General features: G+C 39.9%; 1 protein-coding gene across 4 annotated transcripts; it reads right to left on the bottom strand.

Moving 5' to 3' along the window:
- Positions 1-3,782: 3,782 nt before the first annotated feature.
- LOC140960822 (TNF receptor-associated factor homolog 1b-like) lies at positions 3,783-13,197 on the bottom strand. 4 transcript variants are annotated; one of them, XM_073419104.1, is made up of 13 exons: positions 13,044-13,197; positions 12,124-12,343; positions 10,908-11,019; positions 10,307-10,395; positions 10,162-10,230; positions 9,948-10,077; positions 8,892-9,050; positions 8,259-8,607; positions 7,622-7,734; positions 6,574-6,718; positions 5,626-6,246; positions 5,165-5,489; positions 3,783-5,134 (listed from the first exon to the last, which is right to left on the bottom strand). In XM_073419104.1, exons 2-13 carry the CDS (start codon positions 12,299-12,301, stop codon positions 4,035-4,037), a joined length of 3,390 nt encoding a protein of 1,129 aa, XP_073275205.1. In that variant the 5' UTR covers positions 12,302-12,343; positions 13,044-13,197; the 3' UTR covers positions 3,783-4,034. The 4 variants fall into 4 exon arrangements, with proteins under 4 accessions (XP_073275205.1, XP_073275202.1, XP_073275204.1 ...); XM_073419101.1 differs by having other exon boundaries at positions 3,783-5,489; XM_073419103.1 differs by lacking the exon at positions 13,044-13,197 and adding an exon at positions 13,000-13,021 and having other exon boundaries at positions 3,783-5,489.
- Between the last annotated feature and the right edge of the window lie 9,775 nt (positions 13,198-22,972).

The raw sequence follows: 22,972 nt of genomic DNA, 5'->3' as shown, positions 1-22,972 counted from the left end.
CAGTTGTGTACTAATAAAATTGTAAAGATACTAAGAGTTTCAATTTGACAGTGTTTAATATCATACTTAAGTGGGTTATTACAATTGCTGTAATTAATCAAAATCTTTTAGTAAATTCATATCCTTGTGATAGAAGGGGTGACGTATGAGCGTTTGAAGTCTCCGAACATCCATAAAATCTCACTATTCATTGTTTAAATTATTTTTGATTATTCAATCTGTCAGTCAGTTTGTTTCTGCACTATATTAGTTAACTGATTGACATCGACAACAAGATTTTTGAATTTAATTTATCACTAAACTAATTCATCCCATCGAAAAAGATTTGAAAATCTTAAAATATTTATTGAACCCTCTTTCTAAACACTTTCACCCATATATTCGATCCTAACAGGGAGTCGATCCAAGCCACGGTGTAGTCCTTAAGGGGGCTGAGACGTGGTCTAGGAGAGCTCAACCGCGGCTGGTCATGATCTAGGACTCGGCCGATGCGCATGAATCGAGTAAGGTTGAGTTTGGGCTTGTTTTATGGCGTTTCACGTACGACTGAATGCATGGGAAGTAGGCATGGGTAGGGCTGGTCCAGGAGGGATTCCAGGGCTTGATCTTGGTCCTAGGTAACATTGGTTTAAGGCTGGTTCGGATTGGTTAGGTCTAGGATCGAAAATTTGAGGGTTTAGTGCACTAGGGTTTTCGGTGCAAGTGTGCAGAAATTTCCAGCAAGTGGCAGAAGGTTTTAAGGGGTTCAAAATGGCTGAAATTGTGTTGTTTATGGGCTGGTAGGGTGTGGTTAAAATTTGGGAAAGTTTGGTTAAGTTTTGGGTTGATTCGGGTTGAAATCGAGACCCCGATCCAAGTTTTAAAACGAATCGTAGAAGTTACGAAACAGGCTCGAGGTTACATCTAGAAAATGATTATAATTATGTTTCGAGGTGTTTTAAGGAGTTTGGTTGGCTTGGGTTGAAATTTTGATATTCAGATGTAAAATGGTCAACTAGGGTTTCTAGGGGCAAAATGGTCATTTTGTACCTGAGTCGAGTTAGCAGTCCTAGCAGCGCCCTGAACACTAAAATTTGCATGTTTAAAATGTATATGATATTATGAACACAAATTTTTATGAAAATACGAAAAATATGTTACATGCTTGGTTTGAAGAAATTTATATATATGCTTGATTTTTATAAGTGATGAATACGATGACATGTTTTGAAGGAAGTGAGTTGGTTGTAACTAATACGAACACGAACATGAACACAAACATGTAAGGCCAAGGATCAGTGGATGGGTAATACTGTCGCTGATGTCCCGCCGCCGGGTACCGCGGTTATACGTAGATAGATCTATCGACTAGAGCTGATATGAAAGTCACAACTAATGAATGGAATTCAAATAAAGAAAATTGAACACGTATATGTTGATATGATGCGATAAGGACACGTTTATGCTTTGACATGTCATGTTTATGCTTACGCTTTTGAGATCATGAAATATATTTTAATTACAGTATTTGTCACGGTTGCATGTTATGTATATGTACTTGCTATTACGATTCAGGCGTGTTAAATCTTTAGACTCACTAGGTGTGAATGATGCAGGTGAGCATATCGATATGGATACTGGAGGTGCCGAAAACTGAGTAGGCGGGACTTGATGTGTGCACGCTAACCCGAAGATCATATTTTTCCGCACATTATTTTTATGAGTTAAAGGTAAACATGAATATTTTTACACATTCGCTCTTATATGTTGATGGATGACAAGACTTTGCATGTCACATATTTGAAATATTTTAAATAACAGTCTAGGGTTTGATGATGAAATATTCTTTTTAACTGCAGTATTTTTACCAGTAGTTGAATACTTTTATTTAAAAATGTGTGATTGACAGCTGTTATTGCATGCATGCGCTTAAATGTAATTTTCGAAAATAGTTTACAAAAAAAAATTTTCTAGTAGTATTTTAGTAGCACGAGTTGTTTCATATTATGATTCTTTGGGACAGTCCCAAACCTTTCGCACTATCCGGGACGTAAAATGATCAATTTACTCATGAACCTCGAACTTCCCAATTTTTATTTTTTCTTACTTTTCTTGACTCGAGCCAATCCCAAACCATCATATAATCTTATTTTTGAATTCTAATAATTTTATTAAACGTAAACCCGAGCATCTCGATTTATTAAACTTAACAACTAAAATGTAACGCGTTTTGAACCCGAATCAATTCAAAACTTAATATTTTCTTCCCAAATTTTAAAATTAGACTTTTCATCCCTAAACTACCCCCGTGAACCACGATCCAATCCCCGTGGACCACGGTTCGAGTCCCTTATTTTTCCTAGCCACAATCGAACCCTTCTCTCCCAAAGCAAGTCGCGCCCCTCCAAACCCCGAGCCACCCTCGAGTTAGCCATGGACCAGACCATGGCCAGTCCCTAACCTTCCTTCTTGGACCCTCACAAACCGATCTGGACCAACCGCAGCCAGCCTAACCCTCCACGCACACGGCCTGCACACAACCGAGCCCTAAAGTCCTTCCTACGGCCACGGCTCCTTCCTCCTTCGTGCGTCGATGAGTCCATGTAATGTTTATATGGCACCAATATGACACTAATATGAAATTGTCATACGCAATGTCATATGTGCATTTCAGTGAGAAAATAACAAAAATTATAAAAGTTTAAATTACATTATTAAAAATAAAATTTGTCAATATAGAAAATGACAAAAACTTATGTGAGACGGTCTCACAGGTCATATTTTGTGAGACAAATCTCTTATTTGGGTCATCCATGAAAAAGTATTACTTTTTATGCTAAGAGTATTATTTTTTATTGTGAATATCGGTATGGTTGATCCGTTTCACATATAAAAGATTCTTGAGCTCGTCTCACAATAGAGCTACTCATAGAAAATTAGATTTATAATGAGCCAAATATATAAAACCAAAATTTTGATTTTTCCTATTTTATACATAGTTCATCCTTGGTTCCAGAAAGATTTAATAGTGTTCAATCATAAAATTGAAACCAAATAAATTGAATTGTAATCCGAGTTGAAGTCGTCTTAAATAAGGGGGAACTGCAATTTAGATATGTATATTGTCAAATTTCACTTTTAGTTTTGTATCTTTTGATTTTTTATAATTTCAGTCATTTGTTTTTAAGAAGTGTCGAGATGACACTGCTCATGTTAGCGTTACGTACGCTACGCTTGAAAATGATTAAAATTATAAAAATAAACAAATATAATATATTAAAACTAAATTTCAACAACATAAAACACTAAAATCGCAAATAAACCATATACATGATAAAGAAGCACATTTTCCATAAAATAATTCATCTCGAGTTTAATTTTAAATAAAATTCATTCGGTTGAAAGGCACAATCATAACTTACACAAAAATAATTTGATTAAAACATAGAGACCGAATATTTTTTAATTTGATTAAAACATAGAGATCGAATATTTTTGACCCGAAAGTTGATTTCTTTAGCGGATTATATAACTACACATGGAGTCCTTCACACTATCAGCTCTCACCATTTAATCAAGTCTCGAGTATATAATGGCTTTCGTTTATGGGATGAACATTTTCACCCCACGTAGCAACAAAAAAGTCGATGGAGTAAAATAATATTTCACGTACATGTGATTTATTTACGTTAAAAATGGAATCAAAGAAGACAATTGTGCAAGCAAGAAATGTACAATTCACTCCATTTTGTATTGCTTTTCTGCATGTATTGCTATCAGCTATATAAGTAACACAAATATGATTAGAAGCTCAAATAAATATTCTGATAAAGCTAAAAATTCAAGTTCATATGTCAAGCTCGAAAGCCACTAAGCCCAACATTTTAGAAAACTAAAAAAATGGAACAAAGAAAGCAGAATCATTCTTTACAAAGTGTCTGTCTCTCACCAAAAGTAAGTCTCTACCCAAATCTAAGACCATTGGTTTCCATCTGATAAACTTGTTTCATCGGCCGTAGACCCTCTTCTTCCGTCCGAAACCCACGTAAATAACTTCAAAGCCCATTTGATGGCCGGAATACTGTGTACCCATTGACATCAACTTTGTTGTAAGGATAATCAAGTATATGACAAGGGTAGCTACTGTTATCTGCATTCCTGATGCTCAAATAGGGCAAATCAGAACCAGCCATCGGCCACTGATTAGGTATCAAACCATCAATCTGACCATTTATGTGTTGCTGTTGACCGGACTGGGGAATCATATCCCTAGCTGAATCATAAGGGCTTCCAGAAAATGAACAATATCCCCTTTGAAATTCAGTGTCAAGATGGTTATGGGTTCTTTCAGGCTGACTCGAGATGGATGTTTGGCTCAGACTACCACCAGACATGCTGGGGCAACCTGGAAAGCTGAATTGCCGGTTTATATTGTGGGGCCCGCGGTTGAAAGTTGAATGGCTAGAGTTTGATTGGGTTGCCATCCCGATTCCCTGTTCATCTTCGAGCAAGTCATTGATAATGTCTATGTGTGGAAATTCATCCACCAATCCACGGCTTTGACGACCGGATGTGCTGGCTGGAGGTTCGGATGAGGAGTGATCTTTAGACCTGTTGAGCATCGGATTGTATGAATCAAAGCTCTGCATGTCATTAAGCAGCGAGGGATGATCGGAAATTAAGTTCCTTCTGTTATCCTTTTGAGAAGTTTCCATCCATACGGGGCTATTCGGCAACATATCATTGTGATTCGGCATTCCATATGGTAGGCTAGGTCTGACTGAATTTGAATCCATCCTCTCAGAGTTTTGTGGTAAAAAGAATGGTGCTGATACTAGGGCCGGTGCTTGTGAGTATGAATGTGACGCATTTACCACTGGACTTGCTGAATGACCTTGGCTATATGAGGGAAATTTTGCAGGAACATGGCTCCCCATAATTGCATTTCGATAGGACTGTGGAACATAACTCTGGCTTGAAGATGCAGTAGCTTCGGGACCAAGCTGACCAGTTGCGCTAACCGAACGTGCCAACATAGGAGCCGTTTGGACGACAGAAACCTTGGAAACAGCAGGTCTAGGGGCAGGTAATATGGGAGCGCTCAAAGGCCTTGACACGATAGGCATTTGAGACATAGAGAGCCTTTCAACTGTGACTCGCACGGGTTGTGCAGGAGGTTTCTCACTAAAAATGGGTACTTGATGTCCATATGGATTTTCTACAAGCTTTGGAGTTGCAAATTTCTGAGATTCACGTTTTGATGTGGCAGCAATTTCAACAGAATTTGCCAAGCCTGTTGATCTGTCAGATTGTTTAGGACTGTCCAAAGACAGCTTGTTGCCAACAATTGTGGCGCTCGCAACTCTTATCTTAGACTCCAACTTCAAAGGAGCAATAGATGGAGTGCTTCTGGAAGGGCTCTGGGGTGGCGACATCACGGATGCTGTACGATCCCCAGACACTTTCATATCACGCATGTTTTTGACACAGGGGTTTCCATGCACTTCCTCCTAGGTAAACAAACATAAACAAGGTTAGCAAGGACTGAAGAGTTAAAGACAGAGAAGCGGTACAAAAAAGTTTTTGCTGGGTTCTTGTTTTTTTTTATCGGATAAAATATCGTATGGATGAAGCAATGAAAAAAACCTTCGCAGTATGCCGCTCAGTTAAGATAGCACTGTTCTGCAAGGCGGTAACAGCAGCTCTAGGAGAAGATTCCATGGTCTTAAAATTTCGTGAAGCACCATTTATATCGGTTGCTGTTTCAGTTAGTTGTCCTAGTTCTTCATTAACACAAACACTTGCCTCAGAAGTCACTTTGTGTTGTTCGTTCCTGCCATTGCGAGGCAAACTTGTCATAACAGAAGGAACTGAGTCAGTGGAGCACGTTGATGAGCTATCATCCACAATAGATAGACTCGTAACTTCAGTTCCATTTTGCACACTTGAAAGCCCAGTAATAATGCTACTATTTGGTACTGTGGGAGGATGCACTTCAGAAATGTCAACAATGCAATTAACAGGACTCAAATCTCTGTCTTCGGAATCTGGTGGAAGCGATTCAGGAACACCATCGGCAGAGTCAGACAGGTCTGACACATCTTCCACTGCATCAACTTTTTCAAGTATCACTTCTGATCCAATGTTTAATAATCCTTTTATTGCAATGTCAGTAATATCTTGCTCAGTTTTGTCTAGCACGTTCGCATCAGGCTTTTCATCCCTTCCCTTGTCTTTTCCTTTGCGGTTATTTCGTTTCTGCTTGCCCTGAAAATAAAATTTCTCAAGATTTCATTCTGTTCCGAAAAACTCAATAATACTTTCCCCGTTGTCTACTGATAGCATCAAGACAAAAACAAAACTGGGAGGCTTTACTTTTGTCTTATCAATTCACCAAAAGTAAAATTGTAAGAAATCAGTAAATGTGAGGGAACAATGTCAATCCAATTCTTCCCAAAATGCATCACACACGAGCCGTGGGAAAAGAATATTCAACTCATTTAAGTGTAAAAAACTTGACTTTCGAAAAAAGAATTGCTTATATATACAAAGATAGTTGTTAGCGCCGCAGGGTACGTTGTGCTTTCAACAAACCTGCTTTTTTTTAGACTTCTTCTCCTTGTCCCCTGTTCCGCGTTTCATTTTCTGCTCGACATCAGCAAGCCAGGCTGCCTCTTCACGAATGAGTTCCTCTTGCCTCTTTAAAGAAACAGCCTCCTGGTAGGCAACTTCAATTTTACTGCAGCGACAACAGAAAATAGTTAGGAAATTGGCAGAGCCTACCACTACTAATCCAACAAAAATATTACAGCGGCAGTCGGAGCTTGGGTTAACATACTCCATCATGTCACTCAAGCAACAAAAGTAAAGATGAATGATCATTGAGCTCCTCGAACTTGAATCACACGTACATACTCTTCTTGATCTTTTTAAAGTTATTTAAACGACAATTATCTGACATATTTCGAAAAATATTAGTCTTAATAACTTATATAGAAACTGGCTTCCAACTTTTCGAAAAATTCTAAGCTTCTTGAGCTAGAACTTCTATGCATGGGAGTTGATACTCTATTAGAATAGTGAACTATATGATCAAGCTCGGTAAGTGCCAGATCACACCATTGCACTACTTGAGTTCAGTTCAGCTTGTTTGAAGTCCTACCGTTGAGCAATGAAGTAAAAGTCTTTGATCCTTCATCAAGATTAAACCTCTACATTCAGATGTATCAGAATAATTTTTCTCTACATTTTCTCTCCAAACACACAGAATTAAGTACTCTTAAGTCAATACGAGCGGAAACAACAATCAATGCCCAGAATAACATTCATGGATCTTAAGACAATTATTCACAAGTAAATAGGTCATTCAAAACCATAAAGATTGAAACAATCAAATAATGACATCTCGTAGAAACATGATGGATAAAAAAATAGTACTCCAAAAAAAAAAATGAGCATAATTCTTTCATATTTTCTTTCGGCACCATCCTACAACTAGTGTGGTAACTTTAGGCAGCTAATTGCGGTACAGAACAAAGACCAATAGAAATAATATAAAGCCGACAATTAATAATTAGACAGTTGAAGCCCGAAGTGTGGCAATGCCGAAATGACCTAAGATGGACAATCAGAAAGGAAATACCTGAAAATGTGAGCAAGGATAAATATCTCTATGGTCCGACGACCCAATTCCGTAAGCCGCCTCTCATCACGTTCAATAGAATCCTTGTTGAACTCCTCTCCAGCAGTCCCATCCTAAAAAAAGAAACCTAGAATCAGAATATGCTCATTTAACAAGAAACTATAGCTAAACTCAGTCTGATTCAATGCAGATACTTCGTGGGAGTGTAAAATAAAGATTAAACCCAACAATTAAAATGCTCAAATAGAAAATACGAGCATGGCGAAGAAATTATTTCTAAATCATGCTTACCACATTCAATAATGTTCTAGAAAAAGTCACAGTTCTTGTTTTGATTAGAGTCGCTGGGTTTTATAAAATCCAGTGAGTGTATTTAGTTGTTTACCAAAGGAGATGGTCCACTGCCTCCATAAGTAGAAATTTACAATCTCTGTTTGAGAAAATCAATGATAAAATTGAAAACAAATAAAAGTACAATTTTTTAACTATCAATAAAAGCAGTCGATTTCCATGAGAATTTGCAACCAACACCTCACTAGCACATGGTTGTCACTAATTCGTAAAGCCTGCTGAAAACAAAGCTCGATGGTGCTCAATAGGCAAAGTAAAGATAGTTTCATATCCTCGTGGTACTCACCTTTGTACGATTTTGAGGACCCTTGTCGTCCTTTGGAGGCAAAGGTTCCATGGCAGCCCTCTCAACTAGCAGCAACACATCATCCACCAGCATAAGTGTTTCTTTCTCAATGCAAATAACACGTACTGGTAATTCTTCTGTTTCTAAAACATTTCCCTTGCTTTTCTTGCCCTTAGTTTGCCCTTCAAGAGCTTTCAATCCACTATACAATGAATCCATGATCAGGGTAGATGTGACTTCTTTTTCTATGAAGAAATGCTTCACAAGTACTTTTAGTATTGAGTCTGTTTTTTCTCGAGACATGCGCCTCCTGGAACTTTGGTCCATAGCCAACCAGAAAGCACGGAAGCTGAAATTTATTGCAAGTTGCAAATACTTTACTGTGCCATTAGGTACATCAATTCGAAACTAACTTCAACAATTTAGCCAGCACTCACTTGGAATAAAACAAGACAATAAGAGTGTAAAATATATGACATAATTTTTGTCTATATGTATCTCTAAACAGTAAACCGTAGTCGGACAAAATTTTATCTAACTAGTTCGATTGGCTTCCAATCATGTCTCAATGCAAAAAGGAGTCAATCATTGTATAAGCAGGAAAGAGGCAATGAAAAAAAAGGCACAAATTACCTTGCCCATCTAGCTTTATCCTCTATTAGCTTTTCCAGCTTGCCTCGACGTTCTTCTACAAAACGGCGGCAAATTTGTTCTACATTTGTCAAATATACTCGGACAAGTTCCCTCCTATATTGACAATCAAGGCAACGAAATGGACGATCAGCTCTTTCCCTGCACATCAGAAATTCAGCTTTAAATTCTGAAAAGGATCTTACTAACCGAAGCACAAAAGATAAATAAATACAGCATCCAATATTGGTCAACCCCGGTACATAGATAAAAGCACATTTCCATTAGATCTTACAAATAAGAGTTCAATTTGACTATGATGAATGGAAAAAAATGCTAAGTTAGCGTTTTTGTTTTATATCTTCTTCGTATCTTTTCTTCGATATGTGAAGACATATCCTCCGGGACATCCAACTAACTCTTAAAATCAAGCAGCAGAAAGAATCTATCAAGTTCTCTAACAAGCTCAATCAGATGCAAGTATGTGTAAAAATGAAAAAACATTGTACATAGAATAACATAATAATCACAGGAAGAATGTGTCCTGAAACTGAGAGCAAACACCAGTTTTTAGGTTCCCTTTAGTGGCCAATTGTCAGTTAAATATTCGAATTTATAATTTAAATCTTCGTCGATTTTTGTGCTTAACCAGTACACTATAGATTTGATATCAAGTTCTCTAAGAAGCTCAATCAGATGCAAATATATGTGAAGATGAAAAAATTGTACAGAGAATAACATAATAATCACAGGAAGAATGTGTGCTGAAACTAAGAGCAAACATCAGTTTCTAGGTTCCCCTCAGTGGCCAACTGGCAATTAAATATTCGAATTTATAATTTAAATCCTCATTGATTGTTGTGCTTAACCAGTACACTATAGATTTGATTTTCAAACCACAGGTAAACATGTTCCACTGAATTACAAGTGGGCCTGATTATAAAGGTAATAGAAAATAACACATGTAACACTAATCATACTTCTTTAATGGTCCATAAGCCACTTATCAGCCTCAACCAACCATAAAAAATATTGAAAGAAAAATTATCATAAGAGTACCTTATTACTTGGACTTGAGCTTTAATTATCAAAGTGTCAGCATCAATAAATCCATCCACCAATTTTGATAGCTCCATAAATTTTTTCCACCCCCAGTCATGTTCCTTCTTCAAGAAACGATGTAACGTATCTACAAGTTATTCAAAACACCTTAAGTTCGGTCTGACAAGGATTGGAATATTAAATACAAAAAGAATAGGAAAAGCAAAACTACCTGAATATTTGGATTTTTTTGGATCTTTATTCACCACAGCAATAGTGAATTGTGCAAAATGACTCCATCCTATCCATATGGAAGCAACACATGATAAAAACTTCAAACAACATATTTAGTAGACAAAAACAATCATACACCATACCAGGCAGAAGCTTGTCATGATTGGCCACACAAAGAAACAAAGAGAGATGGTTGCAAACATCACAGCCTTGAGGGTAAATTAAAATGTACCTGTCAATCAAGGTTAAACCATATTAACCTTCACTTCCACTATTTCACAAAAGTGCTATATCACAACACAAAATAACAAAAACTAAGACATCATGATGGCACACATGAAGAAAAATTTTATGTTGTGAAGGTGAATGTTGAAATGAACGAGCATCCATTAATAAAAAAAAAGATTAAAAAAACTAATTGAAATATATCCATTCATTTGGTACTACAAGAAGCACTACAAATGGTAGAAGACCGAGCCAGCATTCATTCCTGCAGATCCTCTAAGGAGAACTTTATAGAAAGTTGTAAAATGCATGGAAAAATACTTAGAAGTAAGAATATAACATAAATCAGAAATAATCATCAAGCCTGTCAAAAAGATGATAATTCTTAATTTTGGATGTAAAAAAGAATAAAAAAAATACCATATGTCGTTATTAAAATATGTAAAGACATTTGGAATTAGTAATGACTGGAAATCATTAGGCAAAGCAAGGTAACACAAATTTGACTTTAGAACATACCATTTGTATCCTCCAACCTCAAATGCATTGCTCCGAAGTTCTCTTTTGGTTATTTGTGAAAAGTTATCAATCTTCCAGGTATACTTTCCATACAACTCAGAAGGTTTTGATCCTGCAGCATAGGAAGAGGCACAAATGAACAATGATGACGACAGAGATTTTGTATGATGGTACACAATAGATAAACCATGTGATATTGAACGCTATGTGATGAACATGTAACTTTAAACTGCAGAAAATAAACAAGTTATATTCAATAAACCATTTCCAAATACTATGTCAGGTACTTGATAGCTTTAAATTAAAAAATAACAATAAGAACCTCAGGAGTCAGGACAATGAAAAGGCATCACAAGAGCATATAAATAGAATAAATACACAAAAATGCCAACTTGAGCAAGGTATGCAAAGTTAAAAAACAGAACTTAATACGTGCAAACCTAGAGGTATGCACTCTCAATTTTTATTTACACCACAATCATCTTTTCCTATCTTTATTCAATGTTTCTTTCCATATTCTCTAACCTCCTTCAGCTCATTGCACTTTACTACCTACATCCACACATGACAGTATTGAACTTCTAAATCTCAGGAAGGCAAAAATCCACCACATCCTCATACAGAGAAAAGATGAGCAGATTATAACATGACTATCAAAGCACGTGCATAGGAACCCAGAAGGGTCATGACCAGAAGAAATGTTAAATGTTATCCCAGATGCCAAGCACCGTGTCACAGTTCCTTGGTCACTTTCAAAAATTTATGATGCCAGCTGCCAGCCTTGCAAGATATCCTTCTGCTCAAGTTGTTTTTGTCAAAGATAAAATGAAACGGAAACTTGAAAAATTATCCTTATAATTCACAACGAGCTTGATTGGCAAGACAACTATGAAAGTCATGGAGTTGAAGGAAAATGTATTCATTGAGAACATTATCACCATTTATAACTCCTTCCATAAAATGCCACCACAAAATTTCAGATATTTTGTCATTGTAACTTTCAATGTTCTTTCCTTTTTACTTTTCTCTTTCCTTTAATCGAGAACTGATTTAAAGGATCAAGCATAATAAATTCACAGACTGTCCTACAGATGTCAAGCATCGTACTCAGTCATCGACTGTTATAGCAAGTCAGTACGAAACGTAACTGCCAAGAACAAGAGATGAGTAATCATAATTCCCCTGCCACGTAATTTAAGAGGAAAAAGCATCACACCTCCATCATCATCGTCACTATCCCAGTAAGGGGGTGAAGTAGATGGAGTCCCATTTTCAATTTGCTCTGAAGACCTCCATTCAACCAACGCTTCCCCTGATGGACATAACTGCTGACCATTTGGAAACTCATCCACCGATCTTCCTTCTACTGGTTCCTCAGATGCAACACTAGCCATTTCTCCCAATCCTCGACTCTCACCACACTTAACCTTCTCCACCTTGAATCAACACAAAGTAAACGTCAAAAAAATGCAAAACTACATGCAAGAAAGTGAAGCAATTGAAGCCAACAAACAGATATCAGTACTAGATGGTTAAAAAATAGTCAAATTCATTTGATGAAACTTGAAATGTTCGCAAGGTGGATTGTGTCTAACGTAAAAGGATGCACATTTTGCTGGCAAATAACATTAGAACCATTCAATTGTTCTGCAGATTGCACGGCTTAACCAACAGAAGGAGACAAATTGCGATCGCAATAGACAAAAAAACCCCAAACTCCATTCTTACTTCTTAACCTCGAGAAACCCACATAAGACAATAGAGAATTTCACAAAACCCCGGTTCAGAATCCCCAAATCGATTAAAAAAATGACAACAAAAAATAAACCCAACTCCCATTAGTCATAATTAACAACCACCAATAGAACACCTAAACTTTCTCGACGTGATCAAGAAATCCCAGTAATCCCTCAACTCCAAACTGTAAACCCAATCAGTAACAAACCCCCATCAGAACATCAATTAGGCAAAATCCCAAAATACTCTCATTGAAACACGCAAGCCCTACGACAACAAACAGTAACATGAATTCGAAATCGAATCAATAAACCAATGAAAATCACTCAGATCGAGAAACAGACAACAAACGGACCGGATGTCAAGTAAAAAGAACGAGGCTTTATGCGTTAGTTTTACCAATTAGAGATATCAGATAAAGAAAAACTTGATGAGTTGCACAGGGAGAGCAGCAAGCAAAAGAGAGGCGGAGGAAATAAAATTGGGGAAAAACGATTTCCATGTGACCATATACATCTGCTCAATAAATATTGGGAAGCGTTAGTATAATTTGGGGTTAAGTGTTTTTTATTTTTTCGGTTAGAGTTTTGAGAAGGATCGATTTCTCTTCTCTCTAGCAAAAGATGAAATCTTCCTCTGCGAAATAATATAATTTATAATTTTAAATTTGATTCAAAAATATTTTAAAATATAAACTTTGTTATCAATTACAAATTTTATCCGTAATTAATGTGATCCGCATAAATCGAATGAGCTGGATCGAGCAATTTACTGGATCAAGTATAAAATTGATGAGGGGTGAGAGCATAGCGAGATGTGTCCAAACTGAAGACTTTTCTCCCAGGAAAAGGAAAAGCTGACGCTAGCCTGAAAACACAAATTTAACCACGTGAATGGACGTCGGAGATGTGTCCGACGTGGCTACTCCGAGACTGAAGTCAGTAGGTGAATGAAGAAAAACTATGTAGCAAAGAGAATATTATGCCACTGGTGTATAAAATTTTAGAGAATTTTATGGTAAATGATGTCGACAATATGTGTGTAAATGAATGCAAATGCTAAACAAAACCTAGTATTTATAGGAAGGAAACCAATAATGACCTTGTTTTCAGTGTCTACTTACTACTCATGGCAAGATGGTTGCACATACACTGTTTTCTGACACCAACTTCTCTGACACGCCAAACTGTCCCTTTCGCCCGGTAAAATCCATATGATTTTGACAGTAATGATTACCAAGATAAGGTATCACATGCTTGTGCACTCAAGTGCGGTGCTATTATCGAGGTAACTCGGGTAGAGGACCATCACCCGGTAACTCGTCTGAAAGCCCAGGCTTCTGGTAGCCCGGGGAGATGATGTCTCGGGCATTCATTTGTTCGGCTGTTATCGGACCGACCAAAGCTTTTCATGACCCTAGATCATTCAGTACCCATAACACAAGGAGTACCCATAACCCGGGCCTCCCCGGGGGTATCACCACTCCTTCTCTAAATAGTCGAGCTAGAGTCTTTCTCGCTATACCGATCACTTTCTTGTTCCCGGTCATGGAAATTTTTTTGTCGTTTCACAATCTCAGGTTGGTAAGACTGATGTCATGATAATGTATGCCCTAGAATTGGAACGACCTAAAACGCTTCGAATTCCGAGAAGGTGAAGAGTCTGAGATGCTTAGAATTCCGAGCTTGTCCTTCCATATACCTGCACAATTTCCAAGATACATCCTAACCGTCCTTTTATCTTTAAATCAACGGTTGAGATCAATTTTCTTCACCTATATAAAACAATGAACCATCCCCACTTGTCACTTTTACATTCTCGTTTTTCTCAGTATTCTGCTCCCTTCTCTAGGCGTTGTGCACTCTCCGTATTCCGGCGATTTCCAGTCTCCGACCAGTCGACCTTTCCTTCAAAAATCTTGTAATTTTTCTTTTCTCCGTCTTTTCTTTGAAAATGTCCCATTCTACTTCATCCACTTCTGGAGCGAACGCTCGCGGTTCATCGGAGTATGAAATATGCGATGATTTACTCTGATTCCTCTCCTAGTTCTAGAAAATCAGTCCCTTCTTCTTCCTTAAAACCCAGAAAACAAAAAACCTTCCGCCTCCCGACCCCTGAAGAAGGGTAAGGACAAAGGAAAAACCCGGGCTACCAGCCCTTCTCACTCTGAGGTTCTTAAGGTTCCTTGGTTTTCTTCTTTGAGCAGCACTTTGCGCTCGGGAGCCGACGAAAAACTCCGGGCTCTTGAGTATATCCCTTCTTCTTTCCCTAGTTTGATTCCCGGCCCATCTGATAGTGCCGATCACTCTCCCCTTGGTTTCACTACTTTCTTTCGGGACCAAGTTAAAAATGATCTTCAATTTCCCACTCCCTCTTTCTATATCGAGGTTGCCAAGTTCTTTGGTGTCCATGTGAACTAACTACATCCAAATTCCTTTCGGATTATGGCCTCTACTTATGTGCTTTTTTAGGATGCATGATCTTCTTATTATTCCTCTTGTTCTTCATTATTTCTTTGTCTGTCGGCTCGGGGACAATGCTTTTTCCTTGTCTGTCTGGTTAAACACCCGTTTTCTCGATGATATCCCTTCTTCCAAGAAAAGATGGAAAGGGCATTTCTTTTATATTCGCCTCCCGGCTCCTCTTTCTTGTTTGACCAACTTCTTTCCTTATCTTCCCACACAACCCGCTCTTCCCCGGGCCTACAATTTTGAAGAGCCTTATCGCCGTAGTCAAGAATTGGTAGCATATAGAAAATTCTCCTCCTCTCCTCTAATATACGAAGAAAACTTGATAGACTATGGGTTGAGTGTCTGGGCAGAGGACCCTATTGACAGGGTAATCGACGATGTAGCTGGCTCAGGCGCTCAACCTGGTAACTTCTTCCTCTGTATTCCCCTTTTACTTTTCTTGTCCACTTTATTGTTGTTTTTATCATCTTTTATTTTTTGCGAGTTTTTTATTCTGACTATGCCTTTGTTTCATCTTGTAGGTGAAGTAGAAATCCAGGCTTCTTTCGCGCGGATGCGTGATGCTGAGAAGGCAGAGGAAAAGAAAAAAACTGCTCGGAACGTAGCTGCTGAGGAGAAAACCCTCGCCTGGAGGGTTGGTGGAGACGAAACCCGAGCTGTCACCGAAATGGCCAAGCCAAGTAAGGCGGGGCCATTACCTCAGTCTACAACAACGCCCGAATCTCCCGAGGATGCAAAGGACCAGATTCCTCTACGGCAACGCAAGCGTAGGGCGATGGTTGTGCCCGAGACGTTTTGGTGATCGCCACCGAGGAGGAGGTTCCACCAGCTCGTCAGTCTACCGGATCATACCCCCCGTGACCGAGTCCACTCCTACATATTCAAATACTCCAAGTCAACCAAACACTCGGGTCAACCTCTTCCTTGAGGGAGCCTCCCCCACTGGGGTCCGGCTTTTCAAAAGCATGCTCCTTCCTGTTGAGGAGACTTATCTGAAAAGCTTCTTCTCAATCCAAAGCTATTTGATGGGTCCAAAACTTATCTGAAGAGCTTCTTCTGTAAGTTATGCTTTCTTTTTTTTTTAACTAACTTTTGATGGACAGGGTGTTCAAATGTTGATCTCGGCTTTCGAAGAAGTAGCCGTGGTGGCTAAAAAAGAAGTTGGTCGGGCTCGAGTTGCCAAAGAACTTCATGGGCAACTCAAAGAGGAAACAACTTGGGTCCGACTGGCTCATGAAGAGGTGGTTGCTGGTTTTCGTGCTTCTCTGGAATCTGCCAATCAGCAGTTGTCCCGGGCCTAGGAAAATATGGCAAAGGCCAAAGAGGATGTGGACGCAGGTCTTGCCTGGGAAGAAATACTGCAAAGGCAAATCTCTTTCCTGGAATCAAAGAATCATTTTCTAGCTAAAGAAGTAGAGAACCAACAGTCTAGGGCAATTGCTGCTGAGACTACCCTGGCCGCCTCTATTCAGGAAGAATGGCGAACTGTGGCCATATGCTTCCCGGGCAATTTCTGCTGAGACTATCCGGGTTATCTCAATCTTTGTGCTTAATATTGTACCGTGGTCATATGCTTCTCGGGATTAAGTAATCACCGAGGCGTAGATCTCCGAGCCAAGATACGAGTCCCTGGTCTTACTGGATGGCCGGGGTATGGAGCCCCGAGCCAGGGTAAGGGTCCCTGGACTTCTTGGATAACCAGGGTATGGGTCCCTAGACTTATTGGGTATCCGGGGTACGGAGCCTCAGGCTAGGGTACAGGTCCCTGGACTTATTGGATAGCCGTGGTACGGAGCCTCGGGCCAGGGTACGGGTCCCTGGATTTATTGGGTAGCCGAGGTATGGAGCCCCAGGCTAGGGTACGAGTCCTTGGATTTGTGCTGCAAATTTCTGAGTAATTCCTTCATTTTATTGAATCGTAGAGTACCAGTACAAAATTTTTATCAAGCATAATATTTCTTCAAATGAAAAATATTCCAGGGTCTCTTAAGATAGCGTCCCTGAGCATCTTCTAGGTAGAATGCTCCAGAGCTAACTCTTCGAATGATTTTGAATATACCCTCCAAGCGAGCTTCTAATTTGCCCACATCCCCAGCTGGATTTACTTTCTTCATAACCAAATCCCTAATCTGAAAATCTCGTACCATGACACGTCTATTTTATGACTTCTTAACTCCGCCTCGATAAGCCTCCATTCGGATGATTGTCCGCTCACTATTCTCTTCCACCAAGTCTAATTTCATTGCCATGGTTTGATCATTATTGTCTGGGTAAGATTCTACCTGGGCAGAAGATTGCCCAATCTCCACGGGTAATACTGCCTCAGAACCATAAACAAGATTGAAAGGAGTTTCTTGAGTGGTTGTTTGTGGTTTAGTCCTATACGTCCAGAGAACACTAGGTAGCTCTTCTACCCAGTCTTTGCATTTTCCTTGCATTCGAGTTTTTAAAGCTTGCACAATAATTTTGTTTGTTACCTCAGTCTGCTCATTTGCTTGGGGTAGGAAACTGAGGTGAAAGACTGTGTGATCTTCATTTCTTGGCACCAGGAGGTTATCTTTTTACCTTAAACTGCCTTCCGCTGTCTGAGATTAATCTTTTGAGAATCCCAAATCGACACACAATATTTTTCCACAGAAATTTCAACAAGTCTTCCTCAGTAATTTTAGCCAAAGGATCGATCTCGACCCATTTGGAGAAGTAATCTACTGCTACCAGGAGAAATTTCTTTTGAGCCCGAGCTACTGGGAAGGAACCAATAATGTCAATGCCCCATTGATCGAAGTGACAGGATTCCCAAATAGGCCTCATCGGAGTGGTCGGGTTGTGCTGAAAGTTGGAATGATGCTAACATTCTTCACATGTTCGAACCACTCGGGAAGAGTCTTGGTTTATGCTGGGCCACCAGAATCCATCCAACAATGCTTTTCGGGCCAACGCCGTTCCCCCGAGATGCTCCCCACAACATCCCTCGTGTATCTCCCGGAGGACATACTCTACTTCTTCCTTAGCTAAACATTCCAACAAAGGCCCATGGTGTGATCTTCTGTACAAGATATTATTTAAAAGAACGAACCTGGCAGCTTGTTTCCTGATCTTCTGGGCTTGGGCTCGGTCTTCGGGTAATTTTTCATGGGTTATGAATTCGATCAAAGGTATCATCCATGAATTTTCCCGCATTGGTAGTACATCATCATCGGTAGAGAAAACCAGCCGGGTGAAATGTAGTACCTCCCGGGTATTTACATCTGACAAGGAGGCAGCCATCTTTGCCAGGGAATCTGCTTCACCATTCTTGTCTCGAGGTATCTGTTAAATGCTCCAATCAACTAGGGATGTTGCCTAGGTTATGATAAGTTTCAAATATCTGAGCATATTTTCATCTTTGGTTTCTTAGACTTCTTTTATTTGTTGAGTGACCAACTGTGAGTCAGAGTAAAGAATGGCTCGGCAGGCTCCGATCTCTCGGGCGGCTCGTATACCAGCGAGTACAGCCTCGTATTCTACTTCATTGTTGGTGACCCGGGAATCGATTCTTAGGACCAACTTAATTTTTTCTCCTGAGGGTGCTACCAACACCACCCCGACTCCAAGTCCAACCAGAATTACTGCTCCATCAACGAACACTCTCTATACTTCTTCTTCGCCTGACTGAATCATTTCTGAAAGAAAATCAGACAGGGCTTGCGCCTTAATGACGATCTGGGGCTTGTATTCAATATCGTATTTCCCTTGCTCCACTGTCCACTTTACCATTCTTCCCGAGACCTCAGGGTCTGTCACGATTCTCCCTAGAGGGCTGTTGGTGAGAATAACGCTCGGATGAAAGAGAAAATAGGGCTCAACTTCCTAGGAGTCATTACCAAGGCTAAAGCTATTTTCTCCTCTTCACTGTATCTGAGATCAGCTCCTCTGAGAGTGTGGCTGACATAATACACAGTCTTGTGGTTGGAACCTTCCTCTCGGATAAGCACAAAACTGAATATTTCGTGGTGGATAAGTAAACAAATAATTTTTCCTCGGGTTCTGGCTTCACCAAGACTGGAAGTTCTGCTGGATGATTCTTGAGATCCCTGAATGCTTGTTCACACTTCTCATTCCAGCCAAATTTTTGGGCCTTCCGCAAGAACTGAAAGAAAGGATAACTCATATACGCAGACCGGGAGATGAATCGAGAAAGAGTGGCAATTCTCCCAGTTAACTTTTGTACCTCCCGGATAGATCGAGGGGAGGACATGTCGAGTACTAACCTGATTTTCTCAGGATTCACTTCAATTCTACAATCTGTAATCAAGAAACCCAAAAACTTGCCAATTTTTACTCTCAAGATGCATTTGGCCGGGTTAAGCTTAATCACATAGTGTACAAGTGTAGCAAATGTCTCCTCCGAGTCGGGAATAAACAGGAAATCTCCAAGGACTTGGCCAGGATGTCATCTACATACACTTCAACGTTCCTACCTAACTGCTTCATGAAGACCTGGTTCATTAGGTGCTGATACGTTGCTCCGGCATTTTTCAATTCGAAATGCATGACCACATAGCAAAATATGCCTCCCGAGGTAATAAAACTGGCTTTGTCTTGATCTGTCCTGTCCAGGGGGATTTGGTAGTACCCTTGATAGGCATCCATGAAACTGAGCAACTCGAAACCAGAAGTGGATTCCACCAACTGATCGATCCGGAGAAGAGGATAATAATCATTGGGACAAGCTTTATTGAGATCCCTTAAATCCACACAAATTCTCCATTTCCCCGCGGTTTTGGGAACCAATACCACATTCGAGATCTATTAGGAAATTTTAACTCTCGAATGTGCCCGGCTTGCAACAGTTCTTGAACTTGTGTGTCAATCACCTTGTCTTTTTCCGGACCAAAGTGCCTCTTTTTCTGCTTCACAGGTCGGGATCCCTGGATGAAGTTCAACCTATGTTCGGCCACCATGGGTGAAATCCCGACCAGTTCTTGTTGTGACCAAGCAAAAACATCAATGTTAGCTTTTAAACAGTTCAATAGATTGACCCGGGTGGATAAGCCAAGATTTTGGGCCACCCGGATCGTCTTTCCTGGTATGATCTCCACAATTTCTTGCTTTTCTTTCGCCACAAAATGCACTTCCCCCTTCTCCACTGTCTTCTCCTCCTCCCTGATCTTATTCTTTCCCTTCTCCTCTCGTCTTGCCATCTTCTGATCTACCCTGACTATCTCCACATACCACTTTCGGGAAGATTGTTGATCTCCCCTTACTTCTCCAACCTGGTTTCCGACTGGGAATTTGATCTTTTGATGGTAGGTGGAGGTTACAGATTTTAATTCATTTATAGCTGGCCGACCCAAGATAATATTGTACGATGATGGGGAATCCACAACTATGAAAGTAACCATAACAGTTTTTTGTAATTCCCGGGTGCCCAAGGTCAAGGGAAAAATTATTTCTCCTTCTGAGTACACGGCATGACCAGCGAAACCAAAAAAGCCTGTTTCTACTGACTCCAACTGGTGCCCTTGTAAATCCATCTGCATCAGGGCTTCCTTGAATATGACATTAACGGAGTTGCCTGAATCTACAAATACTCTCATTACGTCGTAGTTAGCAACTCGAGCCTGGATCACCAGAGCTTCATTATGAGGAAGGCTGACTCCCCGGAGATCATCCGGACCAAAGCTGATAACTAGCTCATTCCTCCTTTCTCCCTCTACTTCAAAACAGTCTCTCCTGCTCCGTGCCTTCCGGGCCCGATTAGAATCGCCATCCGTGAAACTTCCGGAAATCATTTTTATTACACCTAATACAGGGGATGAGGCCTTCTTCTGATCTTGCTCCTAGTTTCTTCTTCCACTTGGGGAACCTCGTGACCATCATATGAGCTAGGCCCTGGACGTTGAGTTGACAAAGGTGGCACCCTCGTTCTTCTGTTTGATGGGTTGTATTCTGGTACGGATGGATGAATGGATTCCTTTTTCAACATTCGACACTCACTTGTGTCATGAGAACATGCTTTGTGAAGAGTGTAGAATCCCTTCTTCTCGGACATAGCAGATCTTGAATTGGGGTTCGGATCCCACAATCTATCCGAGCTACATTCTTGGACATCCCTATCCCGCGCAACTTTCAAAGGCACATGATGGAAAAATGCCCCGAATCGACCCTCTTCTGACCTCTCTCCTCGGGTCTGACCACCCGGCCACCTCTCTCTCTTTTTAAAGCATCTCGCTTCTGCTTCTGAGATTCTTCCATGTTAATATACTTTTCTACCCAGGCCAGAAGATCCTCAAAATCCCCGGACAGTTTCTTGGTTAACGACCGAATAAACTCCCCCTCCCCATAGTCCTTGGGTAAATACGGTGGTTTTCGTTTCAGGGGCGCAAGAGGGGACATCCAAAGTGACTAGATTGAATCTTATGATGTATGGCCTTAGAGTTTCTTCAGGGCTATGCTTCACCTCGAACAAGCTGAATGTGGTTCTCTTGTACTTCTTGCTGCTACTAAAATGGTTTAAGAATAATTTCTGGAAATTCTCGAAAGACTGAATATTCTGGGGGGACAGTCCTTCAAACCATATCTGGGTTGAGTCAACAAGAGTAGTCAAGAACACCTTGCATTTGATCATGTCTCCATAACAGTCCGGGCGAGGTGTTTTTCTGGGTCAGAACTCCCGTCATAGTCTTTCATCTTTGCGGATTTGAAGTGTCTTGGTAGAGGCTCCCGGATGATGACATCAGAAAAAGATCATCCCTTAGCCATCATCCGAGTGCTGCCCCAGACCCCAACTTGTGCCTCCAAGACCTTCATTTTCCTCCTTAATTCTTCCAGTTCTTCCGCTACAGTAGGGGATTTGGAACCAGCACTTGACTCCCTTTCCTCCGCTCTTCCATCCTCTTCTCTGCCCCTTGCTCCCGCTCCTGCTCACACTCTGGCTGGGTAGAATGATGGTAAGGGGCCTTCGGGTGACAAGATAACAGTAGGCTGAAGACCAGTGAGTGGAGAGCCACCTTGACCAGAGAGAGGTGGGTTGCTTCCAAGAACCCTAAAGTTTTCTTGGTTTGTTCTTCTAGTGAGAGCCATATCTACGCCTTAAACTCAATTTCCCACAGACGACGCAAATGATGTGATCTACGTAAATCGGGTGTGAAATGACCCTACTTCTAAATTCATTTAATTTACACTAGCTTTTTTTTCCTAAACCATGCATAATTAATTCATCATATATAAACTAGTATAAATAATCAAATAAATGAATTTCATAATATCCAAAACCATTCATGCAGAATAAGTAAATAAAGCAATAAAAATCTAAAATTCAACTCAATAAATTCTTGTATCTTAACAGTCTATAAATAAAAGCGATAATCCATAAAATCATCAAAAGTTTTTAACATATGCGGAATTTCTAGGTCTCGGGTATGCACTGTGCCTCTCGGATGACTCGATAGTCTGCACCTCCTGACTCAACGTCGTCATCACCTGCAACCATTCAAACCTAGTGAGTCTAATGACTCAGCATGCTCAAACCTCATATAGCAAGTATGCAAATATATAATCACATGCATAAAATTTATTTTTACTAAAACTAGTCTTTTTCATGCAAACATAAAACCTTAAAAAATATGCAAATTTTTTAACCATGCTTACATATGAACATTTTCCATTTAGAATTATCATTTTTAGGTGAAATCCGATTCTCGAAAGTGACAACATTTATTCGATTGATCAATCTATAAACCATAGTACTAGGCCGCCGGGTACAACGTCCACTTCTTCGACGATCCCACCGACTATCATAAAAATAACTTCAATGTTCACTTTTTCAAGGGATCCATTATCATTGAGATTATTGCCCCCGTTTTCGACGGTTCA

Source organism: Primulina huaijiensis, chromosome 16 (genome assembly GCF_012295235.1).
Source record: "Primulina huaijiensis isolate GDHJ02 chromosome 16, ASM1229523v2, whole genome shotgun sequence".
In the NCBI taxonomy this organism is placed as follows: domain Eukaryota; kingdom Viridiplantae; phylum Streptophyta; class Magnoliopsida; order Lamiales; family Gesneriaceae; genus Primulina; species Primulina huaijiensis.
This window is presented reverse-complemented; position numbering and strand designations above follow the sequence as displayed.